The sequence below is a fragment of the Sesamum indicum genome, linkage group LG3 (genome assembly GCF_026168435.1).
Source record: "Sesamum indicum cultivar Baizhima isolate 11 linkage group LG3, ASM2616843v1, whole genome shotgun sequence".
Taxonomy (NCBI): Eukaryota; Viridiplantae; Streptophyta; class Magnoliopsida; order Lamiales; family Pedaliaceae; genus Sesamum; species Sesamum indicum.
Window position 1 is genome coordinate 21,099,993 of NC_142659.1, and position 24,146 is coordinate 21,124,138.

Genomic DNA, 24,146 nt, shown 5'->3' on the forward strand with positions numbered 1-24,146 from the left:
AATTTTTGTTTTTGTTAATGTCATCAAATTCGATAAATTTTAATTAACAAAATGACTTATTTGTTAGACAGGAGCAAACTTTAGAAGTATCAAATATAAATTTTTGAATCAAACTACATAAAATCGACTTATAATTATACCAAATTTCACCGAAGGAGAATGTAATTATCCATTTGTTTTTTGAGGTACACATCCAACTCATATATACATAAACTTCAAACAGAGAACTTTTATTAAAAAATCTTGAACTCAAACATTGTACCCCAATTTGTTGCCATTTCTACTTTATCACTCTTTTCTTGTCTACTTTTGTTTAATACCAAATTATTTTATTTTTGACGATTTAAAATTTCATTACATTTTTAACTTTGATGAAAAATAAAAAAGACCAAAATTACATACAGATATTCCACCCTTTCAAACACGGCATAAGTTAAGAAATTCAAATGACAAAACCGTTTTCTTTCATCCTTTTCTGACCACCCGCCGTCGACCGCCTTCTCTTTCTACCTTCTGACCATTTTCGGTCGCCGCTCTGCTATTGCCTGCAAGCACCACAGCGTCGGCAATCCAACAATAAGATCTAACAGCAAGGTATGCATCTAGTTCTGTCCGGTTCTCAGTTTCTTTTCCCTGCTGGCTTTTCTGATTTCCTTTTTGTTTCATCTGAATGATAGTTTCTTTTATGCTTGCTACTACTGCTGCTTTCTTGAAAATTTAGAGTAACTCGCTGATTAATATATATTTCCTTTCTTTCGAAAATTCGGGTATTAGTTTTCAGAAGTCATTGTTCCACTTGGCGAATGCATATATGTGAGAAAATGTTTTCAGTGGATATTTGTTAGCAATGAATAAAGGCAAAACAAAGTATATCGATCCTTGGAAATGCGGTATTGTTTATCTAAGGTTTTAACTTCACATCTTGGGAATGCCAATTTAGGGCTTCTGATTCAAATTCAGTAGATCAGTGTGATTGGCAGTTTGCATTTAGTGTGGTAAATAGTTGAATTAGTTGAAAGCTTTATCCCATATCATATTCCCGTTGTTGGTTTTCCATTCTTCATAGTTTGTATGACCAATCTAGTTATTAAGTTTAATTATGCATTGCTGGTTTCTGTTCTTCATATAATGATCACCTTAGATTTTCTGTTTGTCTTTCTTATTATATAAAAGCACTGGCAACTTTTGGACTTTTTCTTAAGATTTTCATGCTGAGCCTGTGATCTTGATGCTACACCTAAAACATAAGTTGAAAGGAACATGAATACTAAAATGAACTAGCATGTAGTGCAGAAATATTTGAAATGCATTAAGTCTTATGAGCTTAGCCTCATGATAAAGAATTGTATAAATTTATTGTTTTATTTCTAAGGCATCAGTCAAGGATCCACTTCTCACCCTGAGTGGTGGCTATAGCCTCTTAACTGAAGGATATGAGGATTGAAGGCTTGAAGAATTGACTTGCATGTAGCTACTGCAGCCTTCTCACCTTTCATTTGCTCAAAGCTCTTGTTCAAGGCTTCAACATCAGCGGAGAACCCACATTCGCTTTCTTCTCAAGTATTACCAGTAAAATCTCAGCTTTCTTCTTCACACCAGTATCAACTTTTGTCATTTTAAACAGTCTCAAAACAAATGAGAAGGAAAACCTCTCTTTTCACTGTTTTGGATTCGTAGGTGTCAGTGTTTTGGATATAGCAGAGCAAATGAAGAAGTATGGAACAGAAGAGTTGGCCTCAATACCTAGAGCAGGAAAAAGAAGGGCATGAAACAATGTCTTTCTCCTGTGAAAATACTTGCATTTCTACCTCTTGATTACGTTATACATGGCACTGATAGGCAAGGATACAAGAGAGAAAGATGTTTCTAATGTAGGATTCCATAGTTTGATTTAATTTTTATGATAATCAAATGCTATAACAATTAGGTGGTCGACGTTTACACACAATGCTACATTGAAGAGCACATTATCAAACCTTACCTCCAAATATTACAAAGAGAATAAAATTACAATACGAGCAAGAGCTAATATTGCTTTACCTATTACCATGATAGTTAAATTAGACTGTTTAGGTATGTTTGTAATATGATTGCTCTCTATTCAATGAAATGTATATTTTAAAGAAACAATTTCTTATACTTTGTAATGTTCATAAATCAGTCTGGATGAATGGACCAGATTTAATAAAATTTACATAATAAAGAGGCCATAGTTAAAAACTTTCATGTTCTCATGTTTGCTCACAGATATTATTGTTTTAGGATTCCAAGCCAATGAATCCTACCCATTATTGTTTTTTGTTTAGGAGTATAAAATTAAAACTGAAAAGGCTAAAGGAAGTGTTCTTTTTCTTATCAGCCCAAAGAGGTCTACCTTCAAACAGAGTGACAGATGGATAGGCCACGATGAGCCAAGTTGGTGGACAAACAGAAACATCTCGTTTAGAATTCGGGTCCTCATCGTCGCCTTCATCTTCCATCCTCCTTCAGCCGATGAACCACCCAAGAAAAAAAGCTCCTGAAAGTACAGATGCAGCTGTTCCTTTTGCATCTTCACTGAAGTTGCTGCTATTGCATCTCATTTGTGCTCTAGGCTTACCATCAGCTTTCTGGGTGGCATTCAATTCTTATTCCCTTTCTCTCATCCAAAATTCAGCCCAAACCCTCCTTGTAGTGTGGGTATGTAAGCCTCCAGAGATTTCATATGCCAAGTCTTCTGATCTTATGTAGTAATAGATGCTTTCCCATTGCTTTTCAGGCTATTGAGGCTTCAGTGGTGATCCTAGTCTACAGTCTGTTGAGGCGAAATCCAGATCAATGCTCTGTAATTCCAGTATTTTGTCATTGGCAGCGTTTATTGTATTGTGTTATTTTTAAGTTTCCGTGTGATAATTGTCTCTTTGTTTTCTTTTTCTGTCTGTTCTTTCAGAATGTCAAAGCCATAGTGAGAGGACTGCTGGGTCTGCTTGCCGGTTAGCATTTTAGTATCAACTTAGATGTTCCTTTTTATCTTTTCCTCTGTCTACTTTAGGATAAGTAGATAATCTACATTATTTATGTAAATAAATGCTGTGTCCCCGAGAAGCGTTTTGTTAAACAGGGTTGATGGGCAAATAGTTTTCTTTAAGGGACAATCAGAGGCTGAAAAAGGATATAATATGATTGTGGCTTAGTAATTATTCAAGTGAATTTGGAGGCATCACTTTTAATAGGAATGAATGTTGAACCATTTGAATTGGCATAATCTTCTATATTAGTACGACTTTGTTTGAGAATGTGGTTATGTATAAACATGTAAGGCACTTCAAAAGGACTGAATGAAAGAAGATGGTCTATGTACGTGATGCCAAATTATTATAGTTTGTTTTTGTTTTGTTACTTGAATTGGGTCCTTTCTAGTGTGTTTGGCCCCCCTCTGAATCAAGCTTTATTCTGTCTCTCTGTTAGGAATAACAGAAGAGCTCTGAAGTTGTTGCTTGATTTATTTCTTAGATTCTAGTTAGCTTATAATCAGTGATCCAGCTTAACTCCAGAATTTTTTATCCTTAAATGGTGTTTAAGCATGGCGTGGCTGGTTCTAATTGATGCTCTGTAGCTTCTGCCAATATGCAGTCATGTATACTGGTGCCTTGAGCTTGGATTGTTAGAATGCTTGTCTGGTTCGGAAGCTAGAAAAGACCCTGTTGCTTCATGTGTTGTTTATGTGTGTATAGATCTATGATATGAGCATTATCTCTTAAGGGTTACTATGTTTAGGAAGTTTATAACTTAGGATTAATGAGCAGAAAAATAACTTATAAACTCATTTCCCGTTTCTGCCAATTTAATGCATTATTGCTCCCAACTAAGATGGATCCTAAGATATGTCTTATGTTTGTATTTTCAGGTGCTTTAGTGAATGCACTTGGAGCAATTGTATTAGGTGCACCTGTTGGAATTCAGTATGTGATGGCGATTTACAATAAATGTTTATCCATTCTCTCATCAGAAGTTTAAAAATTGAACTCATGTTGTTGTTGGACGAAGTGGCTCCAATCTGTCGTATTCTAGAATATCAGCAAGTCTTCCCATAGATCAGCAAGTACCTTCAAGTCTCCAGTCTCTGGTTTCGGACTGTCACTCTAGTTAAAATTTTCCAAAATGTGAGAAACATCCTTATCATCTGGAGGGAGATGATAGAGTTCCTGGGGTGGTGTATGTTATGTCTGTTTAGGATACTGCTGCTGGGGCGTCGCAGTATCAAATAGTCCAAATTTAACAGCGATAAGATCAGGGCAACTGTAGAATTAAAACAAGTTTGTATCATCTTACACATGATGAATAATAGTTGCTGAACTCTACCTTTTTCACTGAATACAGGCACTTTACAAAGACAATTCACTGGTCTCTTCTCATGTCAGTCTTCACGGTATATATCCTTTTACATCTATCTTCCTCCAGTTCTATTCCACAGATCATTTTACAGTGTCAGATCTCAACAATTTCTTACCTTTTTTGAGTGTCAAATTTTTATCGCGATTTTTGCAGTTTGTCCCTGCAGCTTCTGTTTTTGGTTCATCTTGGACTGATTGGCATCGAATATTTGCTCAGACAAAGTAAAGTTATTAATGTCGTTAGAGATCTTTTCTCCTAGCAAGTGCTATCTGTTATCCATGGAGTATTTTCTATTGGTTTTAGTGGTTCACAATTCCCACTTGCAGGCCAATTGGATCTACAGATTTTATGATCTGTTTCCCTGCACATGGTGCTGTTATTGGGGCTTGGTTTGGTGCGTGGCCTATGCCTCTTGACTGGGAGAGACCCTGGCAGGTGTGGGACCTTGGCATCTATGCATATATTTGTTTCCAACCTGAAATGATATTTCAGGGTCCCCCCATTAGGACCCAATCTACTCTAGAAAACTGCTTCAGCTCTTCTTGCTTCATTCTTTGTTAAGAATGCATGTCGATTACTATTGAACGTTTATAGCTAAAGTTACACTGGGCACATTGGTTCTTTACCTTTAAATCTTTGTTTGTGAATTCAAATAATTGAAGTCCTTCAGCTACCCAGATTATAGAATCTTACGTCATCTGGGAGCAGAAATATTGCTCATAGATGTAGTTTGAGCACTTTAAAATGTTCATATTCTTTTAACAAATGAAAGTAATTAGAGAGGGATAGAGGAATCTGTCTTCTCCATTTCTCCTGCGACTAAATAGTTCAAGCTCCATTGTTACTTGAGGTATTTCAATTGGGACTGCTGAAATGTTGCTCGGCTCTTCAACTTGTTAGCTGGATATGGCAATTAGGCTTTACCTTATCTTATACACCAGCTTTATTATGATTATACAAAACCAATTTACACAAACCCGTCAACTTATCATCGTTACTATATATCAGTGAGCATCAACTGCATTAGATTTGTTATCATTTTCTCTAAAAATATTCTAATGTTTCAAACTCGTTTAGAGCAGCAAAGATATTGCGAAGATGACCAAAAACATTTTCAGTAGTTTCTAGTTGGCTGTTTTAGTGATGTTGTTTGTTAAGATGGCCATTGAGGTTATTCAAGAATTCATCTAACTTTTCAACTACTGCTTAAACAATTCAAAAGTTTAATACTGCAGTCTACTATTCTTGGTTTTAACGTTATGCACTCGAAGTCTTTTATTTCTCTCATGTGTGGAATATGTGTATTTTATGCAGGAGTGGCCGATTTGTGTGACATATGGAGCTATTTTCGGCTACTTGCTTGGATTGGTAGTATCATTTGGATTTGTGGTCTACAATAACCAAAGAAAACATGCAAAGGGAGAATAATATGGAAAGAAATCTCATAGCATAATTTTATGGTTCAAAGTAGCACTGATTCACAATGCTCGGATGAAGTTTGTCCCATAGTTAAGGCTGTATTGCTGACATATCTCAGTTGCTTTTGCAAATGTTTTGGGTACTTCAGGAAGAATGCTTTTTTTTCATAAGCTCCTCCTACATTATTCTTGGATTATGTTAAGGAACCAATTAAGAGATTTGACTGTTGTTGACTATCTTTGCAAACTAATCTTCTATATTTGCTTCGTTTCTTTGAGGTGATGGGTGGAAGCTTTTCTTATTATTTCCCAGTAGAATGTTAATATCATGGTTGTGATTGTTCGATGTCTCATTTCAATAAGAAAAGAATAATAAAACTGATCTTCGAAAAACATAGATGATTTTCAATACGTGATTGAATATGAGATAAAATGGTAATAATAATAGTAATATGATTGGTAAAATGTATTAAACACAGATAAAATATAATGATTCAGTTTATATAATACGTCTCTTTTAAAGATAGTAAGAAGTCTCTTGAGATAATTCTTAATAAAAGTTTCATAAACAAACTATGTCTATGAACATGTTTCATGAAGTAAGTTGTGGTAAATTTTCGCAAAATGCTTCTTCTACCTTTAAAATGTTTTGCTTCTGTCAATTACTTATTATTTGTTCCCTGAAACTTCTCTGAAATCAGGAAATGCTTTCAACTTTCTCAGGTGATGTTCCTGAGTTCTATCCCACTGGAATTCCACATTCATAATTCCAATTACCATGAGTAATTTATGCAGTGTTGGTTGTGGAAAAGGGTTCTTCACAAGGTGAACACTTTTGAGTTTTCTTGCTTTTGCCTTTTGAGGATCTTTGCTTTTTACAGATGCACACTTTCTGGTTTTCTGGCTTATGCTTTTTGAGGGATGTTTGCATTGAATTTATATGGTTATTTTCTTAGTGGAGAAGCATTAGCAGATATTCTTACTTAATCCTAGTCCTTGTACTTTTTGTTTTTATTACTGAATTTCAACTCTCTCACAGTTTGGACTCCAATATCCAATTCCCATCACAACCAAAGGTTCAATAGTTGCATTGGAAAGTAAGTAGGTCATTAGCCTTTTCCTCTTGTTGGTGGTATCCATCTCATCTTTTAGCTCATCACTTATTATTGGTTAACTTTTCTTCAAGTGGGTGGTGAACTAATATCTAACCCTCTAATATTTTGATACTCCTCTCTTGTTTGCTTATGTGATTTTGTTTGGTTTTGGACAATAAAAAAAGAATATTTGGAAAACAAGTAAATTTATCTTGAAGCGATTTAAATATGCTTTGCAAAATACAAAGGATGAGTCAAAACAATTTTGATAAAATAATGGCGAACATCGTATTTATTTTAAATATCTTAGAAGGTGTTTTGTTTTCAAGATAAGTTTTTGAATGCTTAGATGAAATAAATACTGTAATTTCATGAGATGTTAGTAATAAAAGTTTGTAATTTTCGACTACCACTCAGTGCGCTACTTGTGTGACTGTCGTTCTTTTTTGGAGAATAGAATAAAATAATTTTTAAATTTTTATCTTCGAATCCCCGCGCATTGGTTATTGTTTGCCTTGGATGTTTTATGCTTATTTTGAGATATATATATGATAAATAAGCAAATAAAAATAAAACATTGTGATGAGATCTTGCATAAACGAATGATTGGAGCTCTCACTTGGAATGTCCAAATTTAAATGTTAAGCCAGGATGGATAAGATCAAACTGAATATTGTTCCATCAATTTATATTATTGAATAGAAGAAGATTTATACAATCTTCATATAGAGTATTCAGTAAGATTTTCTTAAAACTCTATAAACTTAGTCAACAAAAAATCGTCTTACTGATATTTTAAAATGCCTTATCGTCTACGTTTGTACTTAGTTTATGTGACAAGCACCAACATTCTAGAGTTTGCTTTCAACAACAAAATAGCAAGGTATGCCCATAAGCTTGGACATAAGGATTAGAAGAAATTTCACTAGCAAAAGTAAATATACTACATTGCTACACTTGTGAAATGTGTAGCCTTTTTGGTATTTGCTTCTTACTTTGTTTGGGGATTAGATAAATAGTAAACCAACTTCAGGCATTTCCACAACATAAATCCATAAACTTAATACATATTTAAATACAGTTTTCTATAGCTCTACCTTATTAAATATGAATCATTTTCAAAATAAGTAAACGACATTTTTCTACAACTCTATCTTATTAAAAGTGGGTGACGAGTAATAGTAATACTTAATTGCTCCCTAAATACAACAACATTAATTACATCGTAAAAACAAGAACATGACTATGTAATAGATGCAACAAACACATAAAAACAAAGATCCATACAATCTTACTCCATTAGTACATTTTAAATCATGTGCATACAAATTTGCTCATACCAACTACAAGCTCATGATTTTATAGAGGCTGATACACGATATTGCTACAACTTTGCGTTGGTAGAGCTGGTGAAAGTTAATGCACACAACGTTCATTAATGTCAAGTACGACAAAATTTATTATTAAATTTTTTGAAATGTGTAATATTGATTTAGTACTTGATCTCAGACATTCCATAGCATTATAGAAACTCTTACACCCCACCCCTCAGGGCTTCCACCAATTGAAATGTAAAAGACATTGGTCGTCCTAGGTCACCGTCAATGACGAATTATTTATCAACTATGGAAAAAAGATAAAAATTATTATTAAAAATAAAATAAAAAAATAATATTACATATTTATTCAATCAATTTTTAAATAATTACACATACGATACGACAGCTCGATCCGACTCCACACCTATTACAGCTAAGATGATATTCATACCATATTATAAAAAAGGACATATTCTAACAACTATGAGGGTTTGAGTTTAATTGCAACGAATACAAATCCTCGACAACTTTGCAGTAGTAGAAGTAAGTCACCATCAATGACATATTGTTCATCAATTGCTTAATACCATAAAACTATTATTTAAACAAATAATAAAAATAAAGTATGTAAGTTTACGTAATGTCAATTCAGTACTCAATTTTCCAAATAATTGCGATTTCACCCCCATAATATGCTGTTTAGAACGCGGGAAAAGACGGGACTACGAATTTCCGCGTTAATATCACGCCATCGACGTGTCTAAAAATGCTCAGACTGCTCCATTGGTATTGGACTGTGACAGAGTGAGAAGTCACCATCGATCGTATTAGCACAAGAACACGTCAGCAAATAGCTGAAGCGCCGAAGGGTCTCTTATTCTGACACGTGTGTCGCCCAGCAAAAGCCAAGAGTGGGCCCACAGACCGAACCCTTTAAATCTCTCTCTCTTCACTGCCCTAAGCGCCAAAAGACACCTCTGTCTCATTCTACTACACTTTCTCTCTCGAAAACTCTCTCTCTAAACACTCACTCACTCGTCACTCTCATCGGTCATCACTTAGAAGTCTTTCTTTCATCACCGAACAAAAATTCAATCGACGCCATCCCACCAGTTCGTCGCTGGTATGAAATTGTGAAAACCCCCTTAATCCTTCCCGAACACGGCCTTGTTGAAACTTTTCTATGCTGATGTGTGTGTATGAGTTGTGGATTCATGTACTGATTGCGTTGATTGATGATGTTGTGTTGAGCTATTTCTTGGTAACTGAGGTTGTGTGTGGTCAGGACCCTTTTTTTGGATTTGGATTTTTGGTGTTAGTTGGTGTTGATGTATGAAATCATGGGGTGTTTAGAGTTGCGCTTGATTGAAAAAGAAAATTGTGGTTTCCACGAGTGTGTATATGCTGTCTGCATATCTATAAGCTAAAAGTCCTGCTTTGATTTTGTTTGCCTTTTTTCTTCTCATATGAGATTTAAGGGAAATTTGGAATTTTGATGTTTTGTTCTTTTGAAAGTGTGATACTTTCTGAACTGCTTATATATTCTGAGACACTCGGTCTCGAGTATATGTTTTATAATGGAATGTGTGTATACATGTTTACATGTACAAGTGTCTTGCTAATTGTGTCTTCTTCTTCTCCTCCTCCTCCTTTTGGCAACTTCTACTTTTTGTGAGGGAGAAGGTTAGTTTTTATGTGGTGTTTATTTGAGAGACTTGTAACTTGTCCTTTCATTATTATTGTTCCTTTTATTGCAATGACTTCTGCTCTTTCTCCTTTTTGTATAGCTATTTCTGTCAATGAAAGTGTATGGCTGTTTTTTTAACAAATCCTGTTGATTCTTATTCTTGATTTCAAAGCTCAAATTAAGTTTTCTGGGCCTATGGAAAGTGCTCCTTAATTAGGAGAAGAGAAAACACTCACACACATAGAGATATTTCTGAAAGTGTGTACATTTGTTAAATGATGCGTCTCGGTTTTATGCCAGATAATTCAAACCATGCATTTTGCTTTTTAATCCCATTTTTTTGGTATTTTATTGATTTTTTTTTGGGTTGTATCCATCAACCATATTTTCAGAGTTGTACAGCTGCATAGAATATTTTCGAGCACCAGGAGTATTTGAAGTTATGTTTTGATTTGTTAAAATTGTTTGTCAAAGTTCATCAGTGTGGAAGAAAAGATTGTTGACCCATATCTTTGTAACTATACAGCTCATGCCCCTTTTTGTCATATGGCACAGGTTCCCCATCTCTTCATCCTCTGCATCAATGTCAGTGCAAAGTTGCTTAAATTTTTTTGAAAGAAGCATGAGAAATGCAGTGTTCCTGCATCATGCCAGAAGAGTTTAAATTGTTGCTTTGATCATCTGTGCATCTGCTTTGCCTTATGCATTAGACTACCCAACATTTTGATTAGAACAAACAAATGGGATGTGGAAATCCACCTTCTGCGACTGCTCCGAAGGAAGAGCAGGACAAATTTTCTCTCACTACTAAACCCATTGGAGCTGATCGTGGTGGTCAGACTCATGGTGCTAATAGCTTTGGAGCTGATATTATGAATTTCCCATTTATTTCACTTGGTTATACTCATTTTGCTCAGCATGAAGGAGATTGTCTGTCGTACCCAGAGTGCAAGAATGGGAATAATCGGTTGGGTGGTTATAGGAATCTCAATTGCTTAAATTACAAGACTGATACAAATTTGATGAGTGTCAGAAGTGACATGTCCGATTTCCACAGAGAATCTGCAATCTCGTATCCTGACTCGAGCATTAATGAACTTTGTCATGCAACTGATAGAAATAATGCTATCAAGTCAGATTCTTTGATGAACACAGCTTTCTCTTCTATGGATTCTCACAAAACAGCCGTTCAGATGAACTTCATTCCGCAGAGGTGTGAGGCTACCACAGGTTATCCTATAAAGGCCCATGGAACAGAAGCAAAGAAGGTCAAAATTAGCGGATCACAGATGAGGGGAAAATATTCTTCTTCAGAATGTAGCTCATCGGTGTTGCCGCTTGTGGATAATTTTCCTGTTACAGGAAATAAAAATGATCTCAACATTGTTCCTCTTCCATTTAGTTCTCCACAAAATGTCGATTGGAAGTTTCTTACTCTTGGAATTGGAGGTGGTACAGAAATTGGATCCAATACTATTTTCAGCTCTCGAGAAATTGCCAGTAAATTGGAGGATGCTGTTTCTTCCCAATCTAAGAGTGCTCTTGTTGGACAAAGTCCGATGAACCCCTTCAGTCTTGCTCACTTAACGGGTAGAGCTGCAAGGATACAAACTAATGCTGGTCGATTATCAAGTTCAGCATCTAATTTGGCTGGCAGGATATCCACTTCTTATGGAGGTGGACTTATCGGAGATACCAGTACCAGAAATCCAATGCCGTTTCCTAGCTTGCAAACACCACAAGCTGCTCCGCAGTTGAATTTTTCAGCAAAACATGATACTTCTGTATTTGACTCGACTGCATCTTCATTGCCTTTCAGAAGCACATTAATCTCTCAACCTGAATGTGTTACCCGGCAACCAGAAATAACTAACTCCACAAATTTTGCAAGCCAATCTGTATCCCGACAGCAGGACTGTGGAAGAAGTTCCATTAATATCTCATGCAAATCTTCAAGAAATTACCTTCGGGACAGGCATAGAGGAAGCTCCATTAGCCATGCACAATTAGGTGACTCATATTTATCATTTCTTTTTCTGACAATATCTGAGTATGACATTGATCTGTGAACACTTAACATTCAGTTTCAGCCATGTGCTCATCTTTCCTGTCATTTCCTAAACCAGTGTAAACTAAAATTAGAGTTCAGAAAATGACCAATCAAAACCAATTAAAGCAAGTCATCCTATGAAAACTTTTTGACACCAAATGTATCGCCTTATCTTTTTCTAGGAGTGAGATGGTGAACATTTTTCTTATCAGAATATGTTCAATCATCAACCATGGAATTGTGGCCGACTCCTACAAATGAGTTGTGCTTTTCTAAATAGTTCTGTTTTGAACTTTTTCTTACAGGAGAACTTATTCCACTGACCGAAGGTGGAGGAACTGAAAGTGGTGCTGGTATTTGTTTGCCAGGAAGTATTCAGCCAGTTGGTAAGAGTGTATCTCATTTTTATCAGCACTTGCACTCATGAAGACCATCATCTCTAAGTTTCTGGTCGAAAAGCGGGAGAAGGAATGGGTAGAAAATTTATTTGATGTACCGACTAATATCAACCATTATAGATTTCTACAAATCGGATGTACTTTCCTGAACAGTTATATTTTGGACTTTTCTTCTAGAAAAACTAGTTGCAATGGCCAAAGGTGGAAGAACTCAAAATAGAACTGATGTTTGTTTTTCACTGAGTGCTCAACTAGTTGGTATTGATCTGTTTCATTTTTGTCAGCACTTATGCTGATTATAACCTTTACTTCCAAGTTTTTGGTTAATCAGTGGGACATAGGGAATGGGATAGAATATTTATGTGATGTGTTCACTAATATCAACTATTAATATATGGTTAGCTCATTGAAAAACTCTTTTACTCTCTATATATATTGGTTTCTTTTCTAAAATGTTTTATTGTGCCCTTAATACACAGGACGTGTGATTTCACTAGCAGAAGGTACCAGAGTAGAAGTTCCTGTAATTGGTTCTTCCCCACCAAGTGTTCAAGTAGTTGGTAAGCACATTTAGCAGTTCCAATTATGTTTGAATCAGTAATATCAGCACGAGAAGTTTTATTCTCTATCAATTTTACTAAAAATGCTCACATTCACCTTGAGAACACAGAAGTGGCATTTTGTTTGACATGCCATCTAGAACTAAGGTGCTGATGGAGTTTCAGAATTTAATAAATTAAGTTGAATACAATATAATAAAGTGTATATTTGAAGGACTGGATTTGATTAGAGTAGGCTGATTTGTCCGTGGTACTTCGTCTGGAACTTTTTATGCATAGAAGAGTCTGAGAAGAGCCATTATTGATTAGGAACCAAAATGGATATATTTACATTGTTGCATAATATAAATAAATACCTGGTACTTCCAGTTTACAGTTTTTGTTTTTCTAAATTTAAGCTGCATACAATGTCCTTTTCTTAGATTAAAATTGAAGACAATATCCATTGTATCTTGGAGGAGTTGATATGATTATCAATGAGATGATATCATGGATTATGGTACCTGAGTCATCTGAAACTTCTTCTCTAAGGAGGATTGAGAAGAGCCCTTAGTAGTGAAGAGAGCAAAAATGGATGTATAGTACCATATTTATGCTTTTATAGAGTATAATATAAACAAATACCTGGTTGGTGCCAGTTTAAAATTTTTTTCCTTCTGGTGGGAATTATTTTCCTGGGGAAAGAACAAGGTTTAGAATGTAGGATGAGTATCAGAAAACAATATTAAATTCTTCTTTCTCAGTCTGTCTGATAAAGTTCTACGTAATAAGTTATTCAACTATAGCCTAATGTACAGTCAAGTTTCTTTTAGCAGTGGTTGTCCAGCATTTTGTCGACGCTTTCTAGCATTAACGTGTAAGCTTCTTTTATAAGTAATTATCTAAGTTTAGCATGTAGCATATTAGTACCAAAAAAACAAAAAAGCATGTAGCGTATTAGTATTTAAAATGGTATGGCTTTATTTACTGCTTTGGAAATGTAAATCTGTGGTTACTGTTAGGCTTTTCATGAGTTTCTCTTTTATTGGGGGCATTTGCATACTTCTCACAGTGTTGGTTCTGTTCAAGCCCCAGGGAATAGTTTATTTCCTAAGAGAATTGGGTTCCAGGTCTCAAAAGGTAGCACTTTTGAGTCTGCTGCTGGACCATTTCCTAAGAGGCTAGGAGTTCAACTTAATGATTTTGCTACAGCTCGAACAGGCAAAGGTGTGTTTTTACCCATCAATCAGACATGTTATGTAAGTAGTTTGACATCATTTTTAGTCTCATATTTAGAATCTATTTCTCTTTGTTAAACTTCTGGGTTCTGAATTTGAATTATGTTCTCCAAGTTTTACCCAAATGGAATTTCCACTGAATGGCAAGAGAAAGTACTAGAGAACTTTGCTTAGAATGAAATGTTTCTTTGTCTAAAGCAACAGGCTATTGCTGCTACTAGAAACACGCATTAGTTCATCCATTCATCTGATTGTAGATGTGGTACAATAATGTTGAACATATGTCAAAAGTTATGCATGCTGGTTAAAAATAAATAAATACTACCAAAGCAAAGCCAAGGAAGGTCCTGGGTCTGTCAGCCTTGACAAAAGGAACTGGAGAAACTCAAAATTATGGATTCATTATTATTTTCAAAACCGTGTTCGAACTTCCTTTTAACATTGGTATTTGCTTGTCAACTTTGTTTCTTGTGGTTGTCTTGCTTCAGTAGTCGTGGCAATGTCTGATTTTTGCATGGTTTCCATACTTCTATTTCTACCAGGGCTTTCTCCAGTCAATTTGGCTGCTCAGGTTAATCCCTGTAGGCCCGCTTTACCCTCGGGTAATACTGTGAAACTGTAGTCCACGATGGGCCTTCTGTTAGGCTGTTGCTCTTAAGTAGATCTTTTGATGTAATATGCCATTGATCAATATAGGTCAACATCAGCATGGCGTCCCGGCTCAATTGTCGAAGGATTTCCCTAGAGTTGATTGTTCTAATGGTATCTATTGTCATCCACTTCCAATGTACGTTATAATTACAGGAGAAAATTCTTGTGGTAATGGTTGTAAATTTTCTTCCACCTTACAGGTGAGGTTATTCCTGTTGCAAAACTTGATGTAAGGCCTCAGGTTACTCCTTTTGTTTCTCATCCATCTTTGAAAAGGCAAGCAACTGAAAATTCTCCAGATGCATGCCTGGGTCAACATAGGAAATTCTTTCCTCGACCTATCATACATCATTCAGTAGCCCACCAAAGGCAGATCATTCCAGCTATTCCGGTCTCTATTCCAGCAACAGTTCATATTCCACCTGCCCCTCTTCACGTAAAATGGCAAGGTAGGAGTAGCTATTCGCTCTTTCTTATGCCATTAATATTTTATCAAAACAACAGAAGTAAAATATTTATGAGTTTTTGGGTAGTTTTGAAGTTCGTCTTTCTCTAATTAACAAGTTTAACATTACATCATGGTCATATGTCTGCCAGTATTATTTTTCTTGAGAAGTGCATTGATCTTGACTTACCGCTCTTGGGGGTTGGATTGCATTCAAGTCCTTGTTTTTCTTTTAATGTTTCACCTCTTGTATATGGATGGTGCAAATGTTTGGCCTTGAATTTTTTGTTTTCTTATCCCCCTCCTCTGACCACATTTATCAGATAGTGGATAGAGGCGTGGAGAGTGGACACTTTTAAATGATTCTTTACAGAAATTTAATTGTCTTTAAAATTTGATCGCTATTTGCATATCATTTCCTTAGTGATATTTTCTGCATCCAGGGTAAAACTAAGTCATGCAAGTTTTTATGATGCAACTCCTATATGTTCTTTGATCTTAATGCAATGATCGGCACAAACAACTAACATGGCAATTACACATGTTTGCAGGTTTTGATGCACCCCTTGAACCAACTGGGCACAAGTGTCTCTTGTGCAAGAGGGATCTCTCATTTACAGCAGAAGGGCCAGTGTATCAGCCTGCTATTCCACCAGCTGTTGCTGTTCTACCTTGTGGCCATACATTTCATGATCAGTGCTTGCAAGTGATCACTCCGGAAAACCAAGCAAAAAGTCCTCCTTGCATACCTTGTGCCATTGGTGAAACATAGTTTCTTGTTGCGCATGATTATATCTCAAATTTTGCTGCTGGGGAGTTGACAAAGGTAAAAATTGGAATTCTTTTGTTGCTGCTGGAGCTAGGTATAGTTCATGGAACTGTACATAGATATGCCCCTTAGTCCCATATTGGTGGTTAGTATACCTATATTGTGAAAGTGTAAGTGTAATGTGCGTACTGCCTTGCTGTCAGTACAAGAGATCCTACTCTTATTAGCTTAAAGACAATCCTTTAGGTTTTGCCCAAACTCTTCTATCTTCTTGCAAGGCAGCAATTTTTTTTGTGTTCTGTGCAAAAACTTGTGTTATCATCCTAAAACTGCAAAGTTTTTCCTTCGTTATTAAAATTAATAGGGTTCAAATGGGAAGTCTCAACGGTTCAACCAGCAATAGTTATTTGCACAGCATGCCTTGTCATTCATTATTGTAGCATGATAACAATTGACGGTATCAAGACATTATCTCATTTTCGACATTCCCTATACCATAATTGAATTGCAATAACAATAATTCATGTTCTCAAGAGCCCACTACCGTATGTGGTACCGTCTCCAGGTTGGGCGAGCAGGACGTCCATGAAACCAGAGCTGTCCGGCTTCTGCTGATATGAGAAGTTGTTATAGACTATTACACATAGTGCCCTGAAAGAAAATTTGTATAGACTATTGCATAAATATCTGACATGCCAACATACAATTGTCTGAGTTTATTTGGAGATTAAATAATTGAATTCTACAAGCTGTTTTCCTAAAGTATAATACAGTACTTGCGATTCTGCAGGTCCTAAAAACAAGACCGTATTTCATATAACATACTAACAATTTAAGATTTGCTAGGCCACAAGAGAATATCACGTCTAGATTGATGGGGTTCAAAGTGAAAGGCCATGCAAATAGCTGTATGAACCATGAGAACCACAACATCAAATTTGCAAGGGGGGAAAAAACTTCATTTAATGGATTTTGTCCAAACATATAGCAAGAAGTCTAAGAAAGGTTTCTTAGACAAACACAAGAAGTGCAAACTTAGAATAGATTACACAGATCTAGCCTGTACTCAGTACAAGGTCAAACAGGATGAACCTGCTGCAAACTTGGTGAGTGCATAATGTATCTTGGGACTCATTTAACTACCACGAGCCTTCAGCACCCACAGTAGGATTCTGAAAAGCATTGAAATTCCAAAATGTCTTCAATGAGTATGGCGGAAAAACTGCGACACCGTCCTCTGTGATTCTTGCAATCTGTGATTTATAACCAACCGTAAGGGGCACACTAAAAGGAGTAATATATCAATAAAAAGAAAGTTCAACAATAAGTATCCTAGATGAAGTGCAGCCCCATAAGAAATACAAATATAGGTAATATTACAAGAAACATGTTTCAGATCTGCCATTTAACTTCAAATCTTGTGTATGTTCCCTCTACCCTATTATTCACCATTAAACTCCCATTCTACCTGTAATTGTACCTTTAAGTCAATTATTCTCCATAGTAGGTCACAAGTTTGACCTTTTATTAGAAGTAGATTGATCCTATAAACCAATAACATCTAAAGTTCTGTCAATATTTATTTTAAAATACACTCCGTGAATTCACACATTTGAATCTAGATTCATTCTGCATATCTAGCAGTCAACTTCTAGAATCCGTTCAATTGGAAAGCATTGGCATGGGTTCGTTCATCACCCACCCTCTATCATGCATGCACCCCAAATGAATCTAGAGAAGTGGCATGGCCTTGAAATTCTCAACATACTCTATGCAGTTATATTTCCCCTCTAATTCAGGCATATCCACAAAATCACACCATTAATTTTTCATGAAAGAAATCTGGTCAGTTTGTGAGGAACAAAGCTACAGCTTCTCCAGTTGGATTTCTTTTCTATTTCAAGCCTTCTGGAAATAAAGAGCCAAAGCTAGAACTTTTCTAGTTGGATTTCTTTTTCTATGTTCTGGGTCATTCTTGTTCGAATATTCTTACCTTCATACTAATTTTTGCACCTACATTCATTTCAGGGAACATAATCTAGTTGAAACGACCAGACAACAAGAATCACCCACTGTTGTTACAACCATGACTGAAAAGTACATAGACAAAGATCACTTTACGACAATGAACAACTCCCTGGAACCCTCCAGATGCGACTTATAGGCTATAGCAACTATCTCAGCTAAAGTAACAGAAAAATAATGGTGACTATCACGAAGATGAACGAAAACAAAATATCACAATTAACCAAATAATTTTTGGAAAGATTTCTATTTCCCAGAGTACCTCTCAGATCTCTTAAAGTGAAAACAATGGACAAAATGACAACCTTAAGGTGTTTGAAAACCATTATTAGCAATATGACCTAAAAATGAGTACCATATGTTTAAGGAGCTACTTTCAAACATTTCACTTTGAGGATGAATCAAACCTGAAGCTTGTTGACAGCTGATCTATCCCGATACAGAAGTACACGCATGCATTTCTCCAGTAGTTTTACACCTTCTTCAAATGTCAAGTTCTCATGCCATTCATCACGTAGAATAGGACGTGCTAGGTGATTTCCAAATCCAGTTGCAACATGGTTGTCCTCATAATGTACACCAATCATGTTAACCTAAAATTATACCACATAAAGCAAATAAGAGCACAAGGAAACCAGACCACCTCTCAGCTGCACCTCAAAAAAGATTAGCATATAACAATTTGACGTACCGTTCCAAGATGCTTCTGTCCATTTTTAACTCCACCAAGTACAAGTGAGTTCCACAATGGGTTGAACTTATTACGACGATTATACATAACCCGGGTTAAATAGTTATGGACCTCTTTAGGACCCAAGGAGTTCCCATCATCCCACATATTATCATACAAGCTACATTCACAAAACAGAGTTAGAATTTCCCATAACGCATACAAGCATCATCATCAACCAACCCAACTTAAAGCATTAATGAGAAAGACATGAAATATCCTTTAAAATTTTTCCAATACATACATTAGCTCATCAAGATATCGCATTATCTCCTGAAAATCACTGATCTCACCACTAGCACCAATTATAGAATGTTTTCCCACTGACTTTAGTCGCTCAACAGTTTTATAGCGAAGAGTGGACCCATAAGAACCTGTTAAACGAAATCATTAGAAAAACACTCACACGACTACGGATTTAGTGAAGGTAAATGAGTATCGGTAAGTGAAGTAATCAACAATGAGAAGAGTGTTGCAAGCTAACTTTTCAAGGACAAGAGGTGAATATCTTCCTGCAAACAATACATATTGATATTGGGGGGCGTATTGTACCAACCAACCTTTTTATCACAGCTCAATTAACGACATTGTCACCAGTTCCAAGAAATAAAGGTGTCACCTATCGGCCCATATTCAATATATCAAACTTTTATCATTACAATTCCATAGGGAAGTCGGTGGTTAGCTAGAAACTTCCGGTTGATTAAGTGCATATTTCAGCATGACTTGCAAAAATTCATATTGGGTCAGAAAATGTTTCCTTTTTCTCTGATCTTTTGCAAAAGATAATTAAATGAGGTTTATCTTAGCACATTAACAGAAACATGTCAAGTTCAATGATCAGATTACCATTATATACCTTTACCGGCGGATGCATCCAAAATCCAATACAAATGCTAAGCCAATCATTTACTGAGAGACCCATATCCAACATGCATGGGCTTTTCTTCAGTGAAATATTCTCTTTCTTGTCTGGAGCTAATCATTTCAATTTCTCATAATTCAAATAATTCCCTAAAATTTAATTAGAATTTCTGATACTGCCAAAACAGTCTCCTCCACAACATGTAGATTATCTTAAAAATCAAAACAAGATGAAAGAGTATTCAACCTCCCATATCAGCAGCCAAGAGAATGCCATCTTTGTACTTTATGCCAACAACTGAGGTCCCAGTCACGTACGGATACCTATGCCATAAAACTCAGCTTCATCACAAACTCCATAAAATCCACCCACCCAAACCCCAGGAAAGCCGAGGGCAGCCAGGAACAAAAGCAGCTGCTCACATTACCTCATAGATATAGAAAGTATAAACCTTCAAAAAGGGGATAGTTAAAACCCTAGTTTGCTAGCACTCTAATCAAATTAAACAATCAGATCTTCACAAGAAGACTGTGTCCGATCAGAGAGAGAGAAAACATACAGAGTTCTCTGAGAATCCGCATTGGAGGCGAGCAAATTGTTCATAGCTGGAGCTGAATCGGCCACCTGCAACCATTTAAATTCCCAAAGTTAATCAAACAAAAAACAAGAAAAATAAAAATAGACGGCCATCTATTAACACTTTAAACAACAAAAATAAATCAGACGACACTCACATTCATCTTCGTAGTACCAGGATTTGACGAACTGAAGAGATTTAACTAAATTCTTTCTTCCTGAATTTGAGCAATTTTGATCTTCCTACAAAGTGCTCTCTACTCCGTATGCTACTGTATGAACAAAGCTTTCCCTTCTCTCAAGAAACCACTGGGCCTGGGCCACCGGTTGAACAAATTGGGCTCTAAACTCGGCCCATGAAAGCAGTTAAGAAGATGGGATGTTTGCAACGTCGTCTGTTTTTTAAGGTGAGAAAGAAAAAATTACACTTTTTGTCCCATAAAATATGAGCTATTGCATCTTTGGTCCTCACTTTACTGATTAATATTTTTATTCCCACAGAATTATTAAATATTACAAATATAGTCTCAAAATTTAACAAATTTGGTCCCACTTGATCAGTAGATGAGACCATGTGTGCAATTTTTTTTAATTTTATGAGATAAAAATGTTAATTCAGTAAAATATGGGATCAAAAGTACAAATCAAATTATGTTCTATAGTACTAAAAGTATATTTTTTTCATGATAATAAATTGTAAAAGAAAATTATAAATTAAGCAGTTGTGAAAATTGAGAGTGTTTTGATACAAAAATAAAAATTAAAAAAAAAAAGACGAAATATTTTGTGAAACGACTCAATATTATAATTTTATCAATAAGTTGCAGAAGCCATAAATTGATGAGGAACTGCATATGCTTTTGATTTAAATCAATTGTGAGGATGTTTGGTTGAGCATATTAAGCTCTTCAAAATATCTTATAAGATGTTTGACAATTTATAAATTTTATAGAATTTTAAAATAAGATGTTTAGGATTTTATAAACTCTTTTTTTTTCGCAAAAAAAAAAAAGGTAAGCTCCGCCCATCATTTATTGTAAAATCTTTTATGTTTTTTAATTTTAAAATACAATACAAGACAGCAATATTTTCACAATTTCAGTAGTATTTTATTTTTATCCTTCATATAAATTGATGTATTTTCTCCTCCCGCATCAAAGCAAAAATATCGATTTGTATGATTATAAATTGTAATAATTTGATGTTTTTTTTTATTTTTTATTACAATATAAAGAGTTTACCATATAAGCTCTAGCATCTTACTTATTCAAACACTTTAAAATTTTATGTTTAAGGTTTTAAAATATTTTACAAGACGTAGGAACTTATAAGAGTTCCACATAAGTTTAACCGAACACCCTATTTATTTAACCGGTTGAAAAATAAAAGTTTAAAGAAAAATATTTTTTATTTTATTTTCAACAATGTATTATTAAATATTTATTTTAAGAAATAATTACACTGCCATCCTCCGATACTTGGTGTAATCATACGTAAATCTTCTGTAGTTTGACAATTACATATAGTACCTCTAACGTTTGTTTCTGTTTAATAAATAGACCATTACGCTAGTCAAATAATTTTTATTAATATGCTATCCAACTTTTTCTATACAACTAGCAGTCGAGCACACTCGACACATGTGCATAATGTGAAAACAACACAGTATTTATGCATGGAATTATAGTAATATGTTTGTGACTAACAAATTGAAGTATATATATTTTTATAATAGAATCAATAAATAAAATCATATACAAATATTTAAAAATAATAAAAATCAATAGAAGATAGGTGCTACTAGTCATTATCTTATGAGTGAAATTGCATTAACTCATAAGCCTAAGGGATATATTTAAGGAGACAAGAATAAGTGCATTTTTGTACATTTATTTATTGCATACTTAATTAATCCTAATATCGAATAATTGAACTGATTTTTGCATTAATTACATCTTAACTCCATTTGAAATAGTATAATCACACTTTATTCCATCTAAATTTGGAAATTAAACTTAAATCCACTTATAAAATACTTTGATTATAATCGCACCCTACCCTCACGATTTTGGTACAAAAAGATCGATATCAGCAAAACTTATGTGAACTTTCAATTTTGTTCCCCTTCCAAAGGTCGTTATACTCTAAAATACCTTCAGGAATATTTTAAAACTTATATAACTAATGGTACGTAAATAAATGCAATAAAATATTACTTCAGAATTATAGTGGTTGGAGGTCGAGAAAGTAACATCTTTTTGTAGTTTTCTATCTTTGTAGGTTTGAAGAAATTACAAATAACTCATTAATTTTAATAACGGGTTCATTTCATTAGTCCTCATCAGGTTTTTATTCAATTTTGGTGGTGAATTGACCAGAATGACATTTTGAATTATGAATTATAATTATATATATATTTTTAAAATTTTAAAAATATTTTTATGGACTACTTAATATTTTATGCGAATTATTTATTTTTACCCACCCAGCCAAGAGTTGTGGGAGTTGGAGAGAGAGAGAGAAATAGAAAGTTGAAAAGAAATAAAAACGAGAAGTTGAAGAGAGAGAAAAATAATTCTGAATAAATAAGAACGTCAGATCATAAAATTTGAACAACAAAATGATGCTCACTAATTATATAGAGGTATAGATAATATTAAATAACAATAAAAACTGAAGACACAAATATCTCTTACCTCATGCAAAATTACAGGTACACCCACAAGGGGCGTTTTTGGATAATGATGTTTCGAGATGTTTGTGTAAGCTTTTGTCCTAAAATAAAGGGCATAATTGTAATTATAACTACATATCAAATAATATATTTATAATATTACTGAAAATAAAAACTATTTATGTATTTGAACTTAATGTGAAAGAGTTTGGCCGTAATTTGCCCTAAAAGCTGACAATCAATCATCACTTTATCACACTAATCTCCCTATTGAAGTTATTCTTTGTAGGATCCACAAACAAAAACAAAGAAAGGAAAGACTTGAGAAAGAGGCAAACCCTGTGTAGTTTTAGATCATCTTCATGTTTGTAATAAGGCCAACTGCACATGATTTTCGCTTAATCTCCGCTTTATATCTGTTTAATTATTATATTTTGAAATAAATACAGTTATTTATCGTATTCTTAGAGTATTTTATTTCATGATATAATTTATTGTAAGTATATTTAAATACGATTAATAAGATTTGGAATCATAAAATCATGATGCATTCACCATATGAATATATGGAGTGCACTTAGCTAGTATTTACGTATAAATAAATCGCATTCTTAATAATTTTCAAACTTATGAGAAATAAGTTTGAAAATAAAATTTATGTATAAACGATGAATGAACACAAAATAACAAAATATTAAATATACATCAATATACAGATCGATTATATATACAGAATTAATTAGACAAATTCTAAGTTAAATCAATATATTTTTTTAAAAGTATGTAATTTAAATAGACAACATTTGTACATAAATGGAATTCGGATTAAGAACATGGTTTTCAACCTTACATTTAAATTCAGAAAAGCACAATTAAACCTTGAAAACTAAATTATTACACCATTTGACCTCTATAGTAAACAAGAAAATCTTAATTAAGGATTCTTGAAATTATGTTTTACATTCAACTATTTCTAAATTGCAACACAACCATCGATACGTATACAAATCTTTATGTTGTTAATCACAATAATTTCTCTCATTTTTAATTGTTGGACACGTAATATAACGATCTCACTGTAATTAAATTGCAACAAACTATTCTCCATTCTTGAAATCATTACAAAAATAAAATTTTTTGTATACGAATCAACAAATACTCATCTGTTATATTGACCCTCCTGTAATTAAATCGCAATCAACTATTTTTTATTCTTGAAATCATTATAAAAACAAACTTTTTGTATATAAATGCACAATATTCATTTGTTATAACGATCCAACTGTAATTAAGT

The 24,146-nt window shown here is 34.4% G+C and overlaps 3 protein-coding genes across 13 annotated transcripts; 2 read left to right on the plus strand and 1 right to left on the minus strand.

The window, feature by feature from the left end:
* The first annotated feature begins 404 nt into the window (after positions 1–404).
* On the plus strand, positions 405–6,779 carry LOC105158291 (phosphatidylinositol-glycan biosynthesis class F-like protein). 8 transcript variants are annotated; one of them, XR_016064972.1, is made up of 11 exons: positions 405–594; positions 1,373–1,569; positions 2,360–2,679; positions 2,759–2,824; positions 2,930–2,972; positions 3,887–3,941; positions 4,360–4,408; positions 4,528–4,595; positions 4,701–4,809; positions 5,689–5,932; positions 6,516–6,779. XR_016064972.1 is itself a non-coding variant. In XM_020692206.1 (11 exons), exons 4-11 carry the CDS (start codon positions 2,407–2,409, stop codon positions 5,800–5,802), a joined length of 777 nt encoding a protein of 258 aa, XP_020547865.1. In that variant the 5' UTR covers positions 405–594; positions 1,373–1,569; positions 1,678–1,871; positions 2,360–2,406; the 3' UTR covers positions 5,803–6,070. The 8 variants fall into 8 exon arrangements, 7 of the variants coding, with proteins under 7 accessions (XP_020547865.1, XP_020547866.1, XP_020547867.1 ...); XM_020692206.1 differs by lacking the exon at positions 6,516–6,779 and adding an exon at positions 1,678–1,871 and having other exon boundaries at positions 5,689–6,070; XM_020692207.1 differs by lacking the exon at positions 6,516–6,779 and adding an exon at positions 1,678–1,839 and having other exon boundaries at positions 5,689–6,070.
* A 2,378-nt stretch (positions 6,780–9,157) lies between these two features.
* Positions 9,158–16,354, plus strand: LOC105158293 (uncharacterized). 4 transcript variants are annotated; one of them, XM_011075000.3, is made up of 9 exons: positions 9,159–9,328; positions 10,448–11,902; positions 12,248–12,328; positions 12,820–12,900; positions 13,969–14,106; positions 14,660–14,719; positions 14,814–14,879; positions 14,969–15,217; positions 15,765–16,354. In XM_011075000.3, the coding sequence occupies exons 2-9, from the start codon at positions 10,633–10,635 to the stop codon at positions 15,983–15,985; spliced, it is 2,166 nt and encodes a 721-aa protein (XP_011073302.1). In that variant the 5' UTR covers positions 9,159–9,328; positions 10,448–10,632; the 3' UTR covers positions 15,986–16,354. The 4 variants fall into 4 exon arrangements, with proteins under 4 accessions (XP_020548257.1, XP_011073302.1, XP_011073303.1 ...); XM_011075001.3 differs by having other exon boundaries at positions 13,975–14,106; XM_020692598.2 differs by lacking the exon at positions 15,765–16,354 and having other exon boundaries at positions 9,158–9,328; positions 13,969–14,138; positions 14,969–15,139.
* Positions 16,355–16,919: 565 nt separating this feature from the next.
* LOC105158294 (proteasome subunit beta type-4) lies at positions 16,920–20,493 on the minus strand. The gene is made up of 7 exons (XM_011075003.3): positions 20,337–20,493; positions 20,162–20,226; positions 19,849–19,925; positions 18,982–19,111; positions 18,699–18,858; positions 18,415–18,600; positions 16,920–17,235 (listed from the first exon to the last, which is right to left on the minus strand). The coding sequence occupies exons 1-7, from the start codon at positions 20,340–20,342 to the stop codon at positions 17,122–17,124; spliced, it is 738 nt and encodes a 245-aa protein (XP_011073305.1). The 5' UTR covers positions 20,343–20,493; the 3' UTR covers positions 16,920–17,121.
* Between the last annotated feature and the right edge of the window lie 3,653 nt (positions 20,494–24,146).

Bases quoted from the DNA above. Each gene is read 5' to 3' on its own strand.
- LOC105158293 (XM_011075000.3), top strand. From the start codon at position 10,633: ATGGGATGTGGAAATCCACCTTCTGCGACTGCTCCGAAGGAAGAGCAG. The intron at 14,880-14,968 runs GTATCTATTGTC...TCCACCTTACAG, and splicing joins TAGAGTTGATTGTTCTAATG to GTGAGGTTATTCCTGTTGCA. The intron at 15,218-15,764 runs GTAGGAGTAGCT...ACATGTTTGCAG, and splicing joins TCTTCACGTAAAATGGCAAG to GTTTTGATGCACCCCTTGAA.
- LOC105158294 (XM_011075003.3), bottom strand. The intron at 19,926-20,161 runs GTATGTTTTCTC...TTTATGGCATAG, and splicing joins GCGGATTCTCAGAGAACTCT to GTATCCGTACGTGACTGGGA. The intron at 19,112-19,848 runs GTTGAATACTCT...TTCGTTTAACAG, and splicing joins CTTGGCTGCTGATATGGGAG to GTTCTTATGGGTCCACTCTT.
- LOC105158291 (XM_020692206.1), top strand. From the start codon at position 2,407: ATGAGCCAAGTTGGTGGACAAACAGAAACATCTCGTTTAGAATTCGGG. The intron at 2,825-2,929 runs GTAATTCCAGTA...CTGTTCTTTCAG, and splicing joins GAAATCCAGATCAATGCTCT to AATGTCAAAGCCATAGTGAG. The intron at 4,409-4,527 runs GTATATATCCTT...CGATTTTTGCAG, and splicing joins TTCTCATGTCAGTCTTCACG to TTTGTCCCTGCAGCTTCTGT.